Below are 18,990 nucleotides of genomic sequence, written 5' to 3'. Positions count from 1 at the left end.
TGCTTCCATCTATGTATCTTTGTAGCACACCCTGTGCATAGACATATCTCACATACACATACATACATTAATAATACTTTTCTTGACACGGATGTAGAAATGTCCATATACAATTATGTTTGTGTTTTATGTCACTGGCTTGGGTTTATCACTCTGTGCTCAGAGAAGTGGTCACTGACTTCCATTACACTAAATACTCATCGGTAAAAATGTGAATCCTCATCAGTTCCGGATATCAAACTCTATGTGCCTCACATTGGTCACTCAAGAAAGAGGAAAAGCAAAACTTCAGCAAAATTTGCAGCACACTAGTTGAAGTGCTATGGCATAGAAAAGGATGAAACATCACTGGCTGAAGCACAAGACCATCTTTTCTTTTTCTTCTCTTTACCAATTCACTTTACACTCCATGAAATGGTTAAAGAATAGATGTAAAATAATGAATACGCATACCCTACAGCATTTTGCAGTAAACACAAGACTTTCAGGAAGAATCAGCCTGCACTGCCAATACACTGCATCACCAGTTCAGCCACAGACTGTAAAACCAATGTTCTCAGGGTGCCTTGAATTTACGGCCAAGTGCTGACCCTTTGGCCCATACGTATTAAGCAAGTCTTCTGGGTCTTCACTGAAGGCTCCTACTTTATCTGTGGGTACATGCAACTGTGCAGTAGAGACATGGTAATGCATCTCTTCCAGGAAACGTTGGCTTTGCTTATAGGCAGTACAGGTGAGCTGTACATTATAGAAATTAACGGGATGTCTGGAGATACAAAGTATTGCGAGATAGGGACTCACATAAAGGGAAAAGAAAACAAACCCCAACCTTCAAACTTTGTCCTGATTGAATTGCCTTTTGCAGAAAGACAAAATGTCAGGGGAGAACCAAGGTAAGCGGTGTCTGCAGGGAGGTGCCTCGCAGTCAGCATAGCAGGCAATCAGGCAATGAGAGGGTACATCACAACGCGTGCAAAGAAGGATAACAAACGACGGCTGCAGGGACAAACGCGTGTCACCAGTTTCAGATGTCTCACTCGTTCTCCTGCCTACTAGTGCAAATAAAGACTACATACCGTGAGTACCCCCAAAATATTATTACTACTAAACAGAACACCCTTCTGGTTAATACTTCAAATAAAAGCTACCTGCGGCTCTTTGAAAAATCCCCTCAAGAAAACAGCTGAGTGTTGTTGGAGAAAAAATGGCTTATATAACACAAACAAAACTCTCTTTCTGGATTTAGTTATAAGTTTGTGTATATCTGTATGTAGGTGTGTGTGGGCAAGGGGATGCAAGGAATGCCAGCATTTTTATTTTAAAAGATTATTGTACAATTCGCACTTCTATTCACAAAACATTCTGTTGGACCTAGTCAAAATGCACTGCATTTTTCTGCCTATATTTTCTAGACTTGGCATAAATTTTTTTTCAACCTCCACAACCTTCCTCCTTACTTTAATAAATGGCTCTTAAGAACACAAGGTAGTTTTGAGAAAATATTTGAACAGTGACCAAGTAAAAATGGTCTATGAAAATGGGCACTTCTATTACACTAATCTACTATTCATTGTGCAAGGTGTCTGGCACACCTAAAATAGATAATCCTCAACTTCGTAAACTCTCCTGGAGTTAATTTGTCTCCAAATCCCTGTGTTTCTTTAATTTTGTCATCCTTATATCATGACCTTCTTCCTTTTCTGGCAGATCTTTAGGCTGTGGAGATCAAAGCTGAAAGAGCTATTTGGAGCATTCAGTGAATATCCTCCTTAGCGTACAGGCTAACATCTCAAACACTGTTTTGAGGGCTGTTGTGCATGGAAAAGGTATTGTTGCCCAGCTCTCCATAACAATGCAATATTTTTTTCTGAGGGGATGAATTATCTCAGAGCCTTCCTGTCAATGTAGGTAATATAGTTGAAATTGTTCCATTTACCTAGAGAAACGAAATAAAATTACCTTTTACTGTCATCTTTCTGAAAAAGAAACTCCCCCTACTTTCAACAGCCAAATCAGTATTTTCTTTTTGGCAAATTTTGCTTGTGTCTATTCACCTGTTAATTAATACATTGTACAACACAGACAACAGCGCTGACCCCTGAGGCATCACAGGATTTATCTTTCTGCCTGCTGAGAAATGGTCATTTATGCTTTGCTTGTGCATTGCAACCAGTTCTTAATCCATCAAAGGCCTTAGCATTCACTCCATGGTTACCCTTTTTCCAAAGAGCTGTGAGTCCAGGACTTTATGAAAAGCCTTTGAAAACCTAAATCAATTACATTATATTCTCCCTTAGTACTATATTCTATTTTTAAACTCTAAAAGTAGAGAGAAAAATAAATAATATTTAAGCTTTTACACACCCTAGTGACTTATGTATCTTTTATGTGTCACTTTTAATTGTTTTATAATATATTTTACATGATTCCTTACTGTATTCCTGTGCATATTGAAGATAGTGTTTCTGGTTAAAAGTATTTCAGATCAAACCAAGGACTGGTGGAAAATAATGCTGGGTATTCTCTAGTCCTTTTGTAAATTATGTTCTTTTTAATAATGCATTAAATATTTTTTGTTGGTGATACCTTGACTTTTGAATTTCAGTCTAGCAAAACTTTAAAGAAAATGCTACAGTGCTTTGCAGAATAAAAGCCATAATTTCATCAGAATTCCTGGATAAATGACCTCTTCTTCTCAAGATGATGGTACCCATAAGCTCTACTATAGCTACCTGAAACTCCCATAAAACATGAATTTAACATCATTTATTTTTTAAATAGGTTCCATTTTGCAATTTTTAGCTCTCTTTCAGATTCAATATGCTTTTTATTTTTTATTACAGCTATGCTTAAATTCATGTTCTTGCTTCTACATTTTGTTTCCCTTCATATCACTGCTGAAAAATCCATCTTTACCACATTTTTAATACTAAAAAAAAGACTTTCATAATGTCATTGAGCTGCCTTTTTCTAGTGATAAATATCTTTAAAGTTTGTCCTACTTCACACTGATAAAACTCTCACAGGCTTATTGCTGAATTGCCTGTCGTGCTGATTTTGAACTTTAGTCCATTCTGATAAAGACAAAATAAAACAATTGAGTCAAACCAGAAGTCAGAGAGTAACCTACTTAAAAACAGCTAGTCGCCAAGTTATTAGGATATTTCTAAAACATACTAAAAACTGAAACTCAAAATTCTGGTCTGAATCTGATGATTTCAAATTTCTAATGTCCTTCCTAGGAATGAGTAACCCAAGGACTATGGTATTGGCTCCTCCAGGGTAATTTCCAGGCATGCCAATGCAAACAGAAATAAATAAATACACCAGAAAGTTTTCACAGCCTTTCCCAGGCAGTTCTGGTCTCATTTGTTCTGCTTTTTCTCCTTCATTTCCCATTCATTCCCTTTTATTACAACCCTGCAAAGTTTACTCTAGTTTTCCCAATTTAAATTTAACCCTCTGACCTTTAAAGAATGTCACAGCTTTTACTCTTCCCTGCACTCAGAAATCTTGAAAAATAATATACAACCTCATTGCCAGTTACTTGATTTCTTTCTATGCAGAATTTATTTTATCTGTTGAGAAACTCATGCTTCTTCCTTTCAATTGTTACAGTTTCTCAAGCAATTGCTGAGTAGACTTCAATCTCATCCTTATTAAAGGCAATGGAACATTCTCAGCTGGCCTCACTCAATGCTAGGACAGGTTGCTGAGCAGTATGAAAGGCTGGACTGATGGGCCAAGGTCAATTATATGAGGATTAGCAAGGCCCAGGGCCGGGTCCTGCCCTTGGGTCACAACAACCCCACACAATGCTACAGGCTTGGGGAAGAGTGGCTGGAAAGCTGCCCCACAGAAAAGGACCTGGGGGTGCTGGTTGACAGCCGGCTGACCATGAGCCAGCAGTGTGCCCAGGTGGCCAAGAAGGCCAACAGCATCCTGGCTTGGATCAGGAATGGTGTGGCCAGCAGGAGCAGGGAGGGGATTGTGCCCCTGTACTCGGCACTGGTGAGGCCGCACCTCGAGTGCTGTGTTCAGGTTTGGGCCCCTCACTACAAGCAGGGCATTGAGGGGCTGGAGCATGTACAGAGAAGGGCAACGAGGCTGGTGAAGGGTCTGGAGAACAAGTCTTATGAGGAGCACCTGAAGGAACTGGGTCTGATTGGCCTGGAGAAGAGGAGGCTGAGGGGAGAGCTTATTGTTTCTACAGCTACCTGAAAGGAGGTTGTAGTGAAGAGGGTGTTGGTTTCTTCTGAGTAACTAGTGTAGGACGAGAGGAAATGGCTTGAAGTTGCAGCAGGGGAAGTTTAGATTGGATGTTAGGAAAAACTTCTTTCCTGAAAGAGTGGTCAGGCATTGGAACAGGCTGCCCAGGGAGGTGGTGGAGTCCCCATCCCTGGAGATGTTCAAAAAACGTGTAGATATGGCACTTCAGGACATGGTTTAGCAGGCATGGTGGCGTTGGGCTGACAGTTGGACTTGATGATCTTAGAGGTCTTTTCCAAGCTTAATGATTCTATTCCATGATCCTATGAAAGATCCCAATATCGAAACAAAAACTGTGTTTGTTGTTTTCTCTTATTCCCTTCCCTTGCTTTTTGCCTTTTACTTTTCCTCTTCTCTCTTTCCTCGTTTCCTTTCCATCCTTCTCTCCTTCCTTTTTCATGGACCCTCTGGACTAGGATAATTTCATACTTCTCTACAAATGCTGAATACCAGTGCAACATCTAACAGGAGCCATCAGTATGGCCCTGGGCCATGGGCTCTTTATGACCCTGGTTGCTCTTGCTGGGCCTGATCGTGACTCCTACCTATGGGCTGACATCCCAGCCTGCCTTCAGCCATCCCTGTCCCTATGGAGCTGACTGATGCCCAGGGCTAGGGCTGCCCCTAGGGAGACCCTGGCCCTTGCTCTTTATGAAACCAAGGTAAAGATTTTAGGAAAACTTCACAGTGCCCCAAAAAGCAAACAAAAAACCTAAACACTGATGCTCTGGTTTGTTCCTGCACACAATTAATATCCATTGAATCTGTGAGTTTTGTGTTCGTTCCCAGATATCCCTGTAGACTCTGTGGTTTTATAGTTTTCATCTGGGATTTATAAGAAAGTTAGCAAGTAAGATTCAAGTTTTTATTCTGGTTTTAAAGGAAAATAAAAGTGTGCAATTTTAAAAAGACATTAACCAATATGTCACTAATACTGCTGTCAGAGATAAGAATCTCATCTTTACCAAGTACTTGGCTATAAAGGCAGTGGGTTAGTCAAGCACAGGCAAGAAAGCACTAAAACACAGAAAAATCCACCCCATATAAAACAAAGGTTGTAAATTAAAACAAAAAGATTTGCATACTTTCAATTTCTCTGAATCTACCGCTATCACTTGCATTAAAGACTAATTTTCTCCCCCCTCCCCAAACCACTCATTGAATCACAGAATGGTTTGGGTTGGAAGGGACCTTACAGACCACCCCGTTACCCCCCCTGCCACGGGCAGGGACCCCTTCCACCAGCCCAGGCTGCTCCCAGCTCCCTGGCCTTGAACCCTGCCAGGGAGGGGGCAGCCACAGCTTCTCTGGGCAGCCTGGGCCAGGGCCTCACCACCCTCATGGTGAAGAGTTCTTCCCTATATCTAGACTAAATCTACCCTCTTTCAGTTTAAGGCATTACCCCTTGTCCTATCTCTGCAGGCCCTTGTCAAGGGTCCCCCTCCAGATTTCTTGAAGGTCCCCTTTAACTATTAAAAGGCCGCAATAAGCTCTCTCCAGAGCCTTCTCTTCCCCAGGCTGAGCAGCCCCAGCTCTCCCAGCCTTTCCTCCCAGCAGAGGGGTTCCAGCCCTCGGATCATTGCTGGGGCCTCCTCCGGCCCCGCTCCCACAGCTCCAGCTCTGTCCTGTGCTGACGGCTCCAGAGCTGGACGCAGGACTCCTGAGGGGTCTCACCAGAGCGGGGCAGAGAGGCAGAACCCCCTCCCTCACCCTGTGCCCACGCTGCTGGGGATGCAGCCCAGGGCACGGTTGGCCTTCAGGGCTGCCAGCGCACACTGCCGGGTCATACTGAGCTTTAGGCACTTCATTAGGATCAGCAAGGTGTTTCTCTTTCCAAAACAGTGTATTCCTATTTCTGATCTGTGGATCAAACCCCGTACTCGTATAACGATATGAAATCCCTGGAATATGAGGCTTAACAGAGGCTTTCCTTACCTGAGCTGATAGTTAGAAGTAAATAATGATTATAAGAGAAATGTAATGTGCTTATTTCCCTTCCATTGTCACAAAATTTCTCCCAGATTTCAAAAGCATTTCATTTAAAAATAAATAAGTGTTCAATTAAAAATAAGGAGGAACAGAAATGAAAAAGATAAGGCATTCATCATACTATTTGTCTCAGAGATTTTGATATGTGCATCTGTGGGTGGCGCCTGACTCCAAATAAATCACTCTCATCATTCTTGAGCATTTGATAAAATCTGCGCAGGATCTCAAGGTGATGAATAGAATGGATATATAAACATAGGCATATATTCATAGATACCCATATCTATATGTGCACATATTCGTAGACACCCATCTGTCTCCATATCCATAGCTACACTGATGCATATACAGACAGAGACCAGTTCTGGTAGAGAGGGCAGAGTATAGACAGGCAGGGCACAGAATGGCATAGGGTGGTCTAAATACCATTTTCATCACTTTGTTCTAGGGTGACAAAGTGAGCCCATAAATTCTACTTTTTCTAATCAACAATCATAGAGAAACAATAATCAATGTCTTTGTAAATGGCCTGAAAAGCTGCAGACAGAAATTGTGCTCTAGTATTAGTGATCCACATTCATGTCTGGTGTAAATTGTTTTAACTTCATTGGCTCCATTGAATTTGGGCCCATTCCGTCTTCTGAACTTTGGTTGTGCAATTTGTACATGATGTACAGTCCTTAACATTTAAAATATGATTTTTTAATTTTTTTTTTTTTTTTTACTCACAAGTTTACTTACATTTTACAAAATACAAAACGAGTAATAACTTTGAGGAGCAGCGACTCAGTTTTGCCTATTGACTTGCAGCATTAACATGCTGATGTTGTCAAGATGCACTTAGTCCAGAGCTTCTGGCACTTAGTTATAATTCAATTTACATAAAAAGTGCGTTAACTACTGAAAGTAAGTATTTACTATGCCTATTATTGATCTATATAACTGTGCTTTTGTAACTGTCAGTTACTCTGTTGAAAAATTATTAATAAAAAAATTTATAGAACACGAAGTCAGAATTTTAGCTGAATAAAAAGCCTGAAGATATGTTTTCTTTTGCTTAATAAAGAAATCTGAGTGATGGAAGCATTCTTCAAAATCCCTCCTTTACCAAAAGGAGAGTTTAACACAGGAGTACAAGAAAACATTTTACCATATCAAACTGAACAGAGTGTTCTCTTTCTCTGAATTCAAAATACCAGTTCATAGACATTTTCAAATAAGTTAAACTTTCAGTACTCATTCTATTGATCTTTTATTGGTAGTAAAACATAGGGGGACTAATGAGAAAAATTTTCAGATCCAGTTTTGCTTCTCCCACCTAAAAAACACATGACACACATTAAATCACTAAACTTTGAGGGGAAAAAAGAAGCAAACCTCACTGCATTATCTTCAAGCTGTACAGGGCCAAAACTCGATGCTCTGGGTTCAGCCAGAAGTGAACGAGCACGTTGCATAGGAAATCGCTGTGCAGAGCCAAACAGAATCACAAAAACACAGAATGACAGGGGTTGGAAGGGACCTCTGTGGGTCACCCAGTCCAATCCCCCCGCCGAAGCAAGGTCACCCAGAGCAGGCTGCACAGGATGTTGTCCAGGTGGGTCCTGAATATCTCCAGAGAAGGAGACTCCACAGCCTCCCTGGGCAGCCTGGGCCAGGGCTCTGTCATCCTCAGAGTGAAGAAGTTTTTCCTCATGTTCAGACGGAACTTCCTGTGCTTCAGTTTGTGCCCGTTGCCCCTTGTCCTGTTGCTGGGCACCACTGAAAAGAGTCTGGCCCCATCCTCCTGACACCCTCCCTGAAGATATTTGTAGGCATTTCTAAGGTCCCCTCTCAGCCTTCTCTTCTGCAGGCTGAACAAGCCCAGCTCCCTCAGCCTTTCCTCGTAGGACAGATGCTCCAGTCCCCTCATCAAATGGAGCGTGTGCCACAGGCGGGAGCTCCTGGTACTGATTTCTGACCTCTCCCCAAAAATGTCTCTCTGCAGCTCACAGGAGAGGGTCTCTGAAAGTCAATTTCTACAGGTAGGTGTGAATCTACAGGCATTTTGGGTGTTCAAGGCACAACTTTCTAGTCATAATCACAACCACAAGAATCCGTGCTTCAGCTATGATTTCCAATAAATCATAATAAAAGGTCAGAAAATGAAGAAATTCTTGATTTTCATCCCTAGGATTTATCTGTGAATATAGGGTTTAGCATTCGTTTTAGGGCAAAAAGATAGTAAGCTGGGGACAACAATAACATAAGTAGGAATATTAAATCACCCCAACATCTTTTTTTATCTCATTTTGTTGATTTCTGTTTTCAAAGCTAGCACAAAGGCTGCCAGAGCTATGGCAGTTTTTGCTTTTCCATCTCACAGGGAGATGTCTGGTTATTTTGTCTGATTTTTACTTTTGTCGTGTCCTGAACTGGTGCATTCTCATTTGTTCTTTCTAAAATAATCTTGACGATTTTAAAGCCCAGATGAGTAAATGCAGTCAGATAGGGGAGGATCAGCTCAGACATTTTCCAACATCTACAGTACGCTCATCCATATCATAGCTGGTCGCTCGTCCAGCGAGTGGAGACCCAGTCTGTCAAGGCAATGACATTCAAACCGTGATTCATCCGAACAACTGGAGACCGCTGCTTTGAGATGAAAGCACTTGATAGTACCGCCTGCAGCGAACAATTCAGATGCATATAGCAACAGATAATACTGAGTATAAAGGAGTCTAAAATGACCAGCTTGGATGTAATCACCTACACTTAGATGAACCCAACCCCTGCTCTCTGAAGGCAAAGCCAGGTTAAAAATATAAATCAGTGTTTTTTGCTAGTCTACCCTTCTAGCAGAATTTTATATTTTTATGTAATAAATTTATTTTATATAATCTATATCTCTTATATAATCTAGCAGACTTTTATATTTTTCCAGTCATGTAATATATCTTCAGTTTCTCCAATGTGTTTTCAGTGCAAGAATTGCTCTGTTTAGAAACACCACTTCAGTCACCAACAAGTACAGTCACCGGCACAGACCAGAGAGTAATGTTTGCAATGATTTTCTAGAGACACATAATACATAATTAACTGACTCAGAACTTGAAGAAAAGGCGGTGTATTATTTACTCCAGTCACTGAAATTTTGATGAAGTAGACTAGCCTTGATGGGTTACTGCACCTCTTATACATCTCTTGTCAATATGACTTCTACAGTAGCACTGAGTAGAGAATAAAAAAATAATCACGGTCATTAATTTGTTTGTTTATATCTTGTTTCCAACCACAGGTTCCCCTCTCAGTTACAGGTTTCAGAGAAGTAACTGAAAGTTTTAAGTGACTTAATATTGAATATTTCAAATAAGCTTACCGGTTTCAGAAAGCAGTTTGGTAGCTTCCAGTACCTTCTCAGTATAAACCCCAGTTTCATAATTTTCCATCTCTGCATTAATGATGTGAATCACTCTGGCTGCACGGCCTCGGATGGCACCCGCGGTTCTGTCCAGTGTATCAACATCCCCCTCTTGGAGAGCAATCACACACTTATTCACATCTTCCAGAATATGGTTTTCTGGTATGTAGGGAAAAAATAAGGCTCATTTCATTTCGTTCTTCCTCATAGCAAAGCCTACTGATTTGGGTAAACAGCAAATGTCAGTACGTTAAAAAATTGATGCCTGTCCTTACCCTCTTCTGCAAAACAAATACCATTCTGTGATATCATACTGCATAACAGTAAAAATCCCAAGTGTGATATTTATTCTTAAAAGGGACTGGGCTACGTTCTCTCACCTATACTGCAAGTACCCACCTGAAACGCTTTAAAAAATGGTCACATTAATTTCAAATATCACACTGAATTTTATTGTAATGAAAGTGTAATAAAAACCAACGCAAAAAGGGAAGTGGTCACATATTATGCAGATCCTCTAATAAACAGCTGGGCAACTTTCTGAAGATGAATCTACACATTCCTAGAAACATTTAATATATTTGGTTCATTCGTGCCTAAATAAGTTAGAAAAGAAAATAAACCATTTTGAAGAGACAACAGGAAATTGCCTTTGTAGATAGTCAGGAGCGAGTGCACGAACAGTTCACCTCCTCTACTCCGTCTATGCTATGAGATTACGGTGTGAATTTTTCATGACACGTGTAAAATGATATGTGACTGTGCATATTCCGAGACAAAAATTGACACCAGTGAATCTTGCTCAGATGATGTAATGTCAAGTAGCTTTTTTGAAATCTTGGGAGCGGTATTGTTTTTTCTCGACTCAGAATCAGGCCATCTACTCTCACGTGCCGCAGGATCGTAGTTTCTGTAGCATTCTCACATACAGATAATGTGAAAGGATGAATCAGATTTTGACTAGGTCAGATATTATTCCCCTGCAACCAGTATGGTTAATAATCACTTCAATAATAAAACTATGACTGAATTTCATATGTGAGTGAACTCAATCTGAGAAACTCAGTAACTCTAAACAACAACTTACTTTTCAGCCACAGACACCACTAGATTGAAAATGAAATGCGGTTCCTTGTGGTAGTAATAATAAAAGAGAATCTATCAGTTCACCAACTGCTTTTTGTTAATTATCCTTGGCCACAGAAATAGAACGACACACTAATCTTCACTGTTATTAATCCCAAGGTTGGATCATTTGAGGGTTTCAGAAATGTTTTACATGATGTTGAATTTTAAACTGTAACAGCTCTGAATGCAAACTGAAAGTCCCCTGAGCCGTGAATCAGAGTAACTCACAAAGCAAAATCCTTTGTTTAAAAAACTCTCTATCCACATTTAGAAAATGTTGCTTTGCTAAAATATTTCTTCCCTATTTACTCCTTGCCATCGTCATTTTTTTTATCATAGCATAGTCATATTTTGCCTAACAAGAAGTGCTATACGGATTTGAACAGACAGTGCATTTGGAATATAAAGTAACTGATCAAAATTAAGGTCAGCCTTCTTTCGGTACCCACTGTATTAATAAAACATGCCATCAAATGTGACACTCAATATGAAAAGGAGGAGGTGTCATTTCATGAGGTACGTTTAACCAGACACCAGCCCATTTTGAATGCTTCACTGGTTTAACATCCAAAAATAAAACTACCCTGTGTAAGCTGAGGCTTTCAAGTTTACAGCTAGCAGCAACAGGCTTTCTGGATACAAGAGATGTATCTCATTTTTAATAGATAGAGATGTCTACGGACAATATTAGAAAAAAATCTAAACCCAACAGAAATACTGCTTCTCAGATGCCTTGGGAAGTTTGGATCCAAGTCAAGACTATATTAGAAGAAAATATGGTTTGAGAAAAACAAAAAATAGAAAAGTCATCTGTTCAAATAACTTCTGATTTTATGGATACAAGCGCAAAATCCTCAAGCAAATAACGAAATGGCTACTTGAACATGTTTGCCATCTCTTTGGCTTGTGGACTGGGTTTGCAGTTCACAGCCCGATCTGCCCTTTCCGTGTAGAACTAGGTCTGGTGAAAAGTGCTTGCCATCTTCAAATCTTGAATAACAATCTGAGTGCTACCAGATTCTGAAGTACTCTCCGATTCTGAGAGTTCATTTTCATTTTCTTGTCATGGCTTGCAGTAAACACTTTAGCAGTGGTGTTGAACAGTAGAGTGTAATTATACTAAACAAACTATTTCTCTCTTACTGGTAACAGCAGGATACAATCAAACAAAATAAAGGGAAGGGCAAAAAAGAAAATTAAGAACTTTGTTAAAGGATAATTTTTTTTTTTCTCCAAAAACCTTAAACTTTATTAGGAAACTTAGGAAATGTCAAAGAGAACAATGTAGAAAGAAACATGAAATTAAGGGCAAGGTATCTCCTGAAGTTTGGCTCTTCTGTGATGTTAGCTTAGAGTAAGGTAAGCACACTTGGCAGACTCTATGTCCTTATTCACAACAATGCAATTTACCTCTTTCAAAGCACAATAGGAAAATGAGTTTTCTGCAGCAGACAATTAACACAAGACATGCAGCTCTTGGCAATTATAATGTTCATTGTGTATGACTACTTTATAACAATACACTCTGCTATAAGTTGTAGCACTTTACAAGGAGGAGGGAGAAAAGACTGTAACCCAGAGAGTCAATGTCATTCTCTTCTTCATCTCTTTTTATGTAAGGACTGAAATATTTTGTCCGTATTTGTGGAAGATCTTGCTTTGCATTGTAATTTTTCCTAGTGAGGTCAGAAGAAGTGGCAAGTTTTGCTATTTTTATACTACTTTACCACTTCTCTCCATTTGGTTGCATTGTTACACCAATACCTCTGGGACCCAGAAGTGCTTCCCAGCTCTCTGGAAATGTACACACTGGTTATGTCCTGACCTCACCTAGATGAGACTCCTTTGCAGCATCTGCCTATTTCCCTTTTGCCCATCCCTCTTAAGGGCCTGGTTACCTGGTACAGATGATCTGGGGTCCAGGACTGTATGGTACACCTGCCCCACTGTTTAGACAAGGCTGATCTGAGAGAAGCTACAAAATAAAGTTCATCTTTCCTCCTCTTGCCTACAACTGCATGAGGACTCTAACAATTTTTACAAACACTGTCAGCCCGTCACAGGTCTGGAATACATTTTTAAAAGGCGGCCAAAATCCTGCTTTGTGCCTGAGTTGAAACAAAACTTCTCTAGAAATAGAAGCACAAATAGGATGCTGTTTTCTCAGAGATGAAAAGCTAATCATTGCTACCAGGGATTAATTGGCATGGCTTGGTTGCTCCTACTGAGTGTAGAAGAACAGTATTCCAATAGCACGGACTAATGATGCTTTAGTAATTATAACTTTTCTCTGCTCCAGCTCATTACCTTAATTTAGCAGTGTATTTTTAGAAAAGTCCCTTGACCCCAGTACCTGAAACGGAGAGGAAATCGTCCACCGAAGTGATGTCATCAACAGCTTCAGTGAGAACTCGCACTTGTTTCTCCCACTGATCTTTAAAGACGTCCATGTTGTCCTGTGCTACTTTGCTCTGGGGTCTGGCAGCCAACGTGAGCGCAGCATTTATTACCTGTTATTCAGAATCATGGGTTATGAGGAGTGGCAAAATTTTTTCAAAAGGGAAAGAGCAAATAGATTACGGACTGTGTTAAAAATATAGCAGTATACCCCATTTGATATGCAGGTGTCAAGACCTGTCACAGTTCATGGAAAGCAGGCAACAGTGTAATTACACAGGCAAGGCTATAATCTTCATCTAGGCTGTCTTGCCTGTCTCAGCTAACTGATGCTTTTGAACGACAAAAGAGTTCTTAGACTTTTTACAGGAATCTTACTTACCTGTGGGCACAGGCTATCAATCTGTGTTGCTGCCATACGGACTAATTTCACACCTTCTTCATTATTCGAGATTGAACAGGCCAGATTTGCAACCTGCAAAAAAAAATCAGTAGAATGAAAATCAAGTTTTAGGCAAGTGTGCCATTTTATATCTTTCTCTCTTATTGAGCCTTGCCTAGAATGAAAAAACTGTATACAAGAGGAATGATAGGTCATCTTCTGTGCTGGTGAACAGAAACACATGTAGATAATTTCCTTACTAGAAAAGTGAACGAGCCATCTTCATTAGATTTTTCTCAGAAACTTCCCTCACTGTCAAGTGTTTCATATCCTCCTTTATAGCTTGAAAATAATCTCCTGAGAAGTCATACAGAAAATGTAGAGCATGCAGCCAATTCTCTATACATTTCCTTTCCTCACTGTTTCTTTCTCCTTTTATTAACCATGTGTGTTATGAATAACAGTAATCAGGCTCGCACATATCCTCCCAGCACTGAAAAACGAAGAATCTTTGATGTCCTAACATATGGAATTGTGCTTTTTAACCGGTAAACAAAACTCTGATACCTTCACTGATACTGGGAAGTTACATATTTCTCAAGTATGTTCATTGTTCCAGATCCTGATGGTTTTAAGCCTGTTAAATTTTTTTTAAATTCTCAGGTGGACCTGTTTCTTTCTATGCAATGCCTGCCCCAGAGTAAAATGGCCATTAGTAAGAGTATCATAACTTTCATGGGAAATATGTCTGTTGAAAGCCTCATTCTGTAATGTATGCCTGAAGATCTCATTCAGAGACGTAGGTAGCTAAATATGCTAGCTTTGACACAGCTTTGGGAATTCTGAACCTCAGAAGACTGAAGGCTGTTTGGATAAGATGACGATAGGGGAGACTTAGAGAGACACCTGAATGAGATATAGCAATCGGACCATGCCCCCAGATGCTGCAGAGCTGCATCTCTGTGGCTTGGATGTAAGCAGCAGAGCATGTTCTCCGAGCTCATACAGTGCTTCTTGCAAAAAAATCCACTCCCAGAAGCTTTGTGTCAAGACCATGAATCTGCCAGGGGTTTTCCAAACTGCAATCCATGTCACAGCACACATAATTAAACTCATAGGTGATATTTAAATCACAAAGGGACATTCTGGGAAGGGGAAATACAAGATTTTTTTTTGTTCCTCCAAAAGCATGGCTCTTCAATTCTAATTTACACTAAAACAAATTTATAAAATTTTAAGTATGCTTCCTTGATATTATTCACTGTGCCTGAAGGCATAACTATCTGTTGGAAATGATTCATGAATTAGTTCAAATACTCCCATCTTTCCAATTTTCCTCCAGTCTCCCCTCGTGGTATTAATCTGTTCTCATCTCCAGTGCGCATTGCCACGTTAGCCTTGGTCCATCTGTTCTGCATAGAACCTATTTCACTTCACAAGTCTGTAGAACCTGGCTTGCATATATCACGGTGCCAAAGCCCAGGGAAGAAAAGAACCCAAAGCTTCAAAGAGTCTTGCAGGCACTTCCTAGTCAAGATTTTATCATAATGTTGTGATTTTTATTTTCATTTCATGGTGAGACAAATGAGTTGGTCTGTTTGTTAACAGCCTTACAACGCTTGTGTCAAAAACGTTCTCCTAAGCTGACATCTTCCAATTAATTTATCATTTTCTGTAGTCACTTCTTTGCGCACATCAAACAAACCACTTCAATCTTCATGAGAAACAAAAGCTAAGCAGGATAGTAATTAGAATACATTAACATGAGTGGAAATTACAGACCTTAAAAACTAGCAAATGGTATTAAGTTCAGCAAAAGCCATCTTCTTTGACTTTAAATAAGTGGTTTTTCAGATTGCCCTTTCATTTTGTGATTATCATGATGAAAATCTGCCCTAAGGCTCCAGATGCACCATATATCTTACTTTTTCTCAGACAGCAATGATATATGTGACTGAAAGGGACTAGGTGTCATGAAAAAAAAAGAAAAAAAATAGCACTCAAAGTATTAAGCAGGTCTTTGAGTCCTCTTGGGAGAGATTTTTGCAGATAAAAATAAGTGAAAATAAAACTTACTATTTCTCTGTCTCTGTTAATTACTTTTCAATAGCATCTGATGAGAGTATATTTGGATATTGTAAAGTGTCCTGTTCTTCCAAGGAAGGATACAGACATAACAAGAGAAAAGTTTTTCTCCTTTTTTGTAAAATAATTCAGAGTTTACTATACTGTTTTGGATGTTACTATCGATACAGAAGGAGTCAAATGTAGTCTATGGCCACATCAAATATGCATCAAAAAGAGCATTACAGTTATCTATTTTGTGTATAATCCTAATCTAAATAGCTTCAGAGGTATATTTCAAGTCTTGCATATAGTCCTGTATCATCAACAGTCAGCAAGCAATACTGCTTTCACACTTCAACAGGGAGTATGCCAGCCTGTACCATGGGAAGATCTGATTAAGTCAAATAAGCACAGAGATAAGCAAATCCTACAAAGGTAGATGCAATCTAGATAAAATTGAATTTAGCACCACAAATCAGAAATACTATGACCTTACCCAAAACTTATTTTTAGAACGCAGCAAGAAATAAACACTACTTGCTAGCGCCTGCATTTCAGTGCCATCGTATGAGCATGGACCTGTGAATCAGTACAAGTTTTAAGCGCATACAATCACCAGATACAACACTATTTAATTATTTTGATTGACTTTGTTATCAAATACACAATTTAGTTACCATCAATTAAGATTCTTGGCACAGCAAGGTCCATATGCGTGTTCTTAGTCAACAGAAAACATGAGCTAACTGAACATACTTTAGCCTACTATAAATTCAGCTACTTTGGATATTTTTCCTACCTAAAACTATGACCAAAAATCTTAGACCCAATTCCACCCCACTTAGCTGAGACACTTTAGTTAGGTGCCGAACTGATCTCTTTGTGTAGTAGATAAAAAGAGAAAGGCACTTCCAGAGGATGTTTCAGGTCTTCAGTTAACTATCGCATCCTCTGGACGTGTCTAGATTATTGTTTAAACTTAGATTATAGCTGGCCCTGACGATTGTTGAAAAAGGTATTGCTGAAATAAAAGAGGTTTTAATAGCGCATTATAACTTGTTTTCCGTGTGCATATTTTAATATATTTCGTGAAGAACCCAGACTCTTCAAGGTTGGGAATTCGTTTAATACGCCACTCCTGAGTTAGATGCAGCAGATAGCTTGGAAAGGAAACAAAAAAAAGCTGTATGTTATCGTAGCTGCCAATTTGCCAAAACTTTGATTTGACAGCTTTTACATTTCTGCTTCAAGTGCTGTGTCGCCACTAAAGCATTGAAGAGGAGATTTCACGAGAGGCTGTGGAAGTAACCAGGTAATTAATTTATCTTTTTTTTTTTTTTTTCTGTTTACTAAGTTCCTTGAGCATTCTGAATTCACTGGCTGACTGAACAGTACTTAAGTTTGTATGAAGATCAATGTGAACTATCTGAAGCATATTTACATGAACGAATACATTTTAAATACCAAAATCAATGAACTGTGAATCATCCTTGAAATGTGTGGAGAACTTACGAACAGTGAAACTGCTGTGTAGATGAACATTACTGTCCAGAATTTCAGGTCTGCTAAGCTACTCTTCTACCATCCAAACAATTTTTAAACACCTTAAACCTGTCCTGCAAGAGCACAGAAAAGTAATGAGCAAGAAAATAAACACTCCAGCTCCAGCGATGCTGAATTTTTCTGCAATCACCAAAACCACTGAACCAATCCTAGAAACAGAGAGGTGAAAAAGTGTGTACCAGCTCCTCCATATTAATTTCCTATCACTGGCACTGATAGGCCAAGAAGCAAGTCCGCATTTTGGTATGTATCTATCGTTAATAATGCAAATAGTTCCATTAGTTTCAATTATTCAAAATATCACAGAATCACAGAATGGTCGGGGTTGGAAGGGACCTCTGTGGGTCATCTAGTCCAACCCTCATGCCGAAGCAGGGTCACCTACAACAGGCTGCACAGGACCGCGTCCAGGCGGGTCTTGAATATCTCCAGAGAAGGAGACTCCACAACCTCCCTGGGCAGCCTGTTCCAGGGCTCTGTCCCTCTCAGAGTGAAGAAGTTCTTCCTCGTGTTCAGATGGAACTTCCTCTGCTTCAGTTTGTGTCTGTTGCCCCTTGCCCTGTCGCTCGCTGGGCACCACTGAAAAGAGTCTGGTCCCATCCTCTTAACACCCACCCTTGAGATATTTATAAGCATTTACTAGGTCCCCTCTCAGCCTTCTCTTCTTCAGGCTGAACAAGCCCAGCTCCCTCAGCCTCTCCTCATAGGAGAGATGCTCCAGTCCCCTCATCCTCGTAGCCCTCCGCTGGACTCTCTCCAGTAGCTCCTCATCTTTCTTGAAGTGAGGAGCCCAGAACTGAACAAAGGACTCCAGATGGGGTCTCACTAGGGCAGTGTAGAGGGGAAGGAGAACCTCCCTCGACCTGCTGGCCACACTCCTCCTAATGCATCCCAGGATCTCATTAGCTTTCTTGGCAGCCAGGGCACACTGCTGGCTCATGGTTAACCTGTCGTCCACTAGGACACCCAGGTCCCTCTCCACAGAGCTGCTCTCCAGCAGGTCCACCCCAAGCCTGTACTTATGCATGGGGTTGCTCCTCCCCAGGTGCAGGACCCTGCCCTTGCCCTTGTTGAACCTCATCATGTTCCTCTCTGCCCAACTTTCCAGCCTGTCCAGGTCATGCTGAATGGCAGCACAGCCTTCTGGTGTATCTACCACTCAGTCCCAATAAAATGTATGTGCATGTATTTGGCTGTATTTCAGCCTCGAGCAGTTCTCTGCTGAATAGCAGATGGGGGTGGGGAAGGACTTTGTTTCCAGCACCAGTTTTTATTACCATTGTTGAAAAGACACCCCAAGGACAGGGTTTATTCTGAAGGCATACTTGAATGGCAGCTGGAGGTGTAAGTACCATGTGGCTAGGCAATGCCTACACTAGTTTTTCTCTAGCTAACAGGGGTAATAACCACAGTGAAGACCGGCAGCGCAAATATAAGTGTAGACTGGTACTTCTCATGGCACTGTGCACTTGGCTGAAGCTTTCATTAGTGCTTCTTCAGCGCATTTGCCACACATACTACCCAGGACAGGAAAACTCCAATTCTGCACTCCAAGTTACAAAACTAATCAAGCATCTTTCATACCAATTTATTTTCACACTGATTAAAATCAGGTGTAGTTACCTTTCGTTGCATTTTTAAACTAGACTATTTACAAGTTTTAGTTGAGCTCTGTACATTCTTAAAGGTAATTACGACAATCAAAACGTATTGTCTCCAGGTTTAAACTTAAATTCAAAGATTTAGTATGGCAACTCTGAATTTAATGTACGGGAAAAGGTCCATAAAAGAAATT

The 18,990-nt window shown here is 40.2% G+C and overlaps 1 protein-coding gene across 4 annotated transcripts in view; it reads right to left on the bottom strand.

The window, feature by feature from the left end:
• The window catches only part of CTNNA2 (catenin alpha 2), a 536,393-nt gene that overhangs the window by 54,577 nt on the left and 462,826 nt on the right, over window positions 1-18,990 (bottom strand). For all 4 annotated transcript variants that reach the window (XM_009934739.2, XM_075420290.1, XM_009934738.2 and 1 more), the window contains 3 exons: window positions 13,566-13,658; window positions 13,140-13,296; window positions 9,617-9,817 (listed from right to left, as the gene is read on the bottom strand). In XM_009934739.2, coding sequence (XP_009933041.1) covers window positions 9,617-9,817; window positions 13,140-13,296; window positions 13,566-13,658 — 451 coding nt within the window. The remainder of the gene's footprint in view (window positions 1-9,616; window positions 9,818-13,139; window positions 13,297-13,565; window positions 13,659-18,990) is intronic.

Source organism: Opisthocomus hoazin, chromosome 5 (genome assembly GCF_030867145.1).
Source record: "Opisthocomus hoazin isolate bOpiHoa1 chromosome 5, bOpiHoa1.hap1, whole genome shotgun sequence".
Taxonomy (NCBI): Eukaryota; Metazoa; Chordata; class Aves; order Opisthocomiformes; family Opisthocomidae; genus Opisthocomus; species Opisthocomus hoazin.
This window is presented reverse-complemented; position numbering and strand designations above follow the sequence as displayed.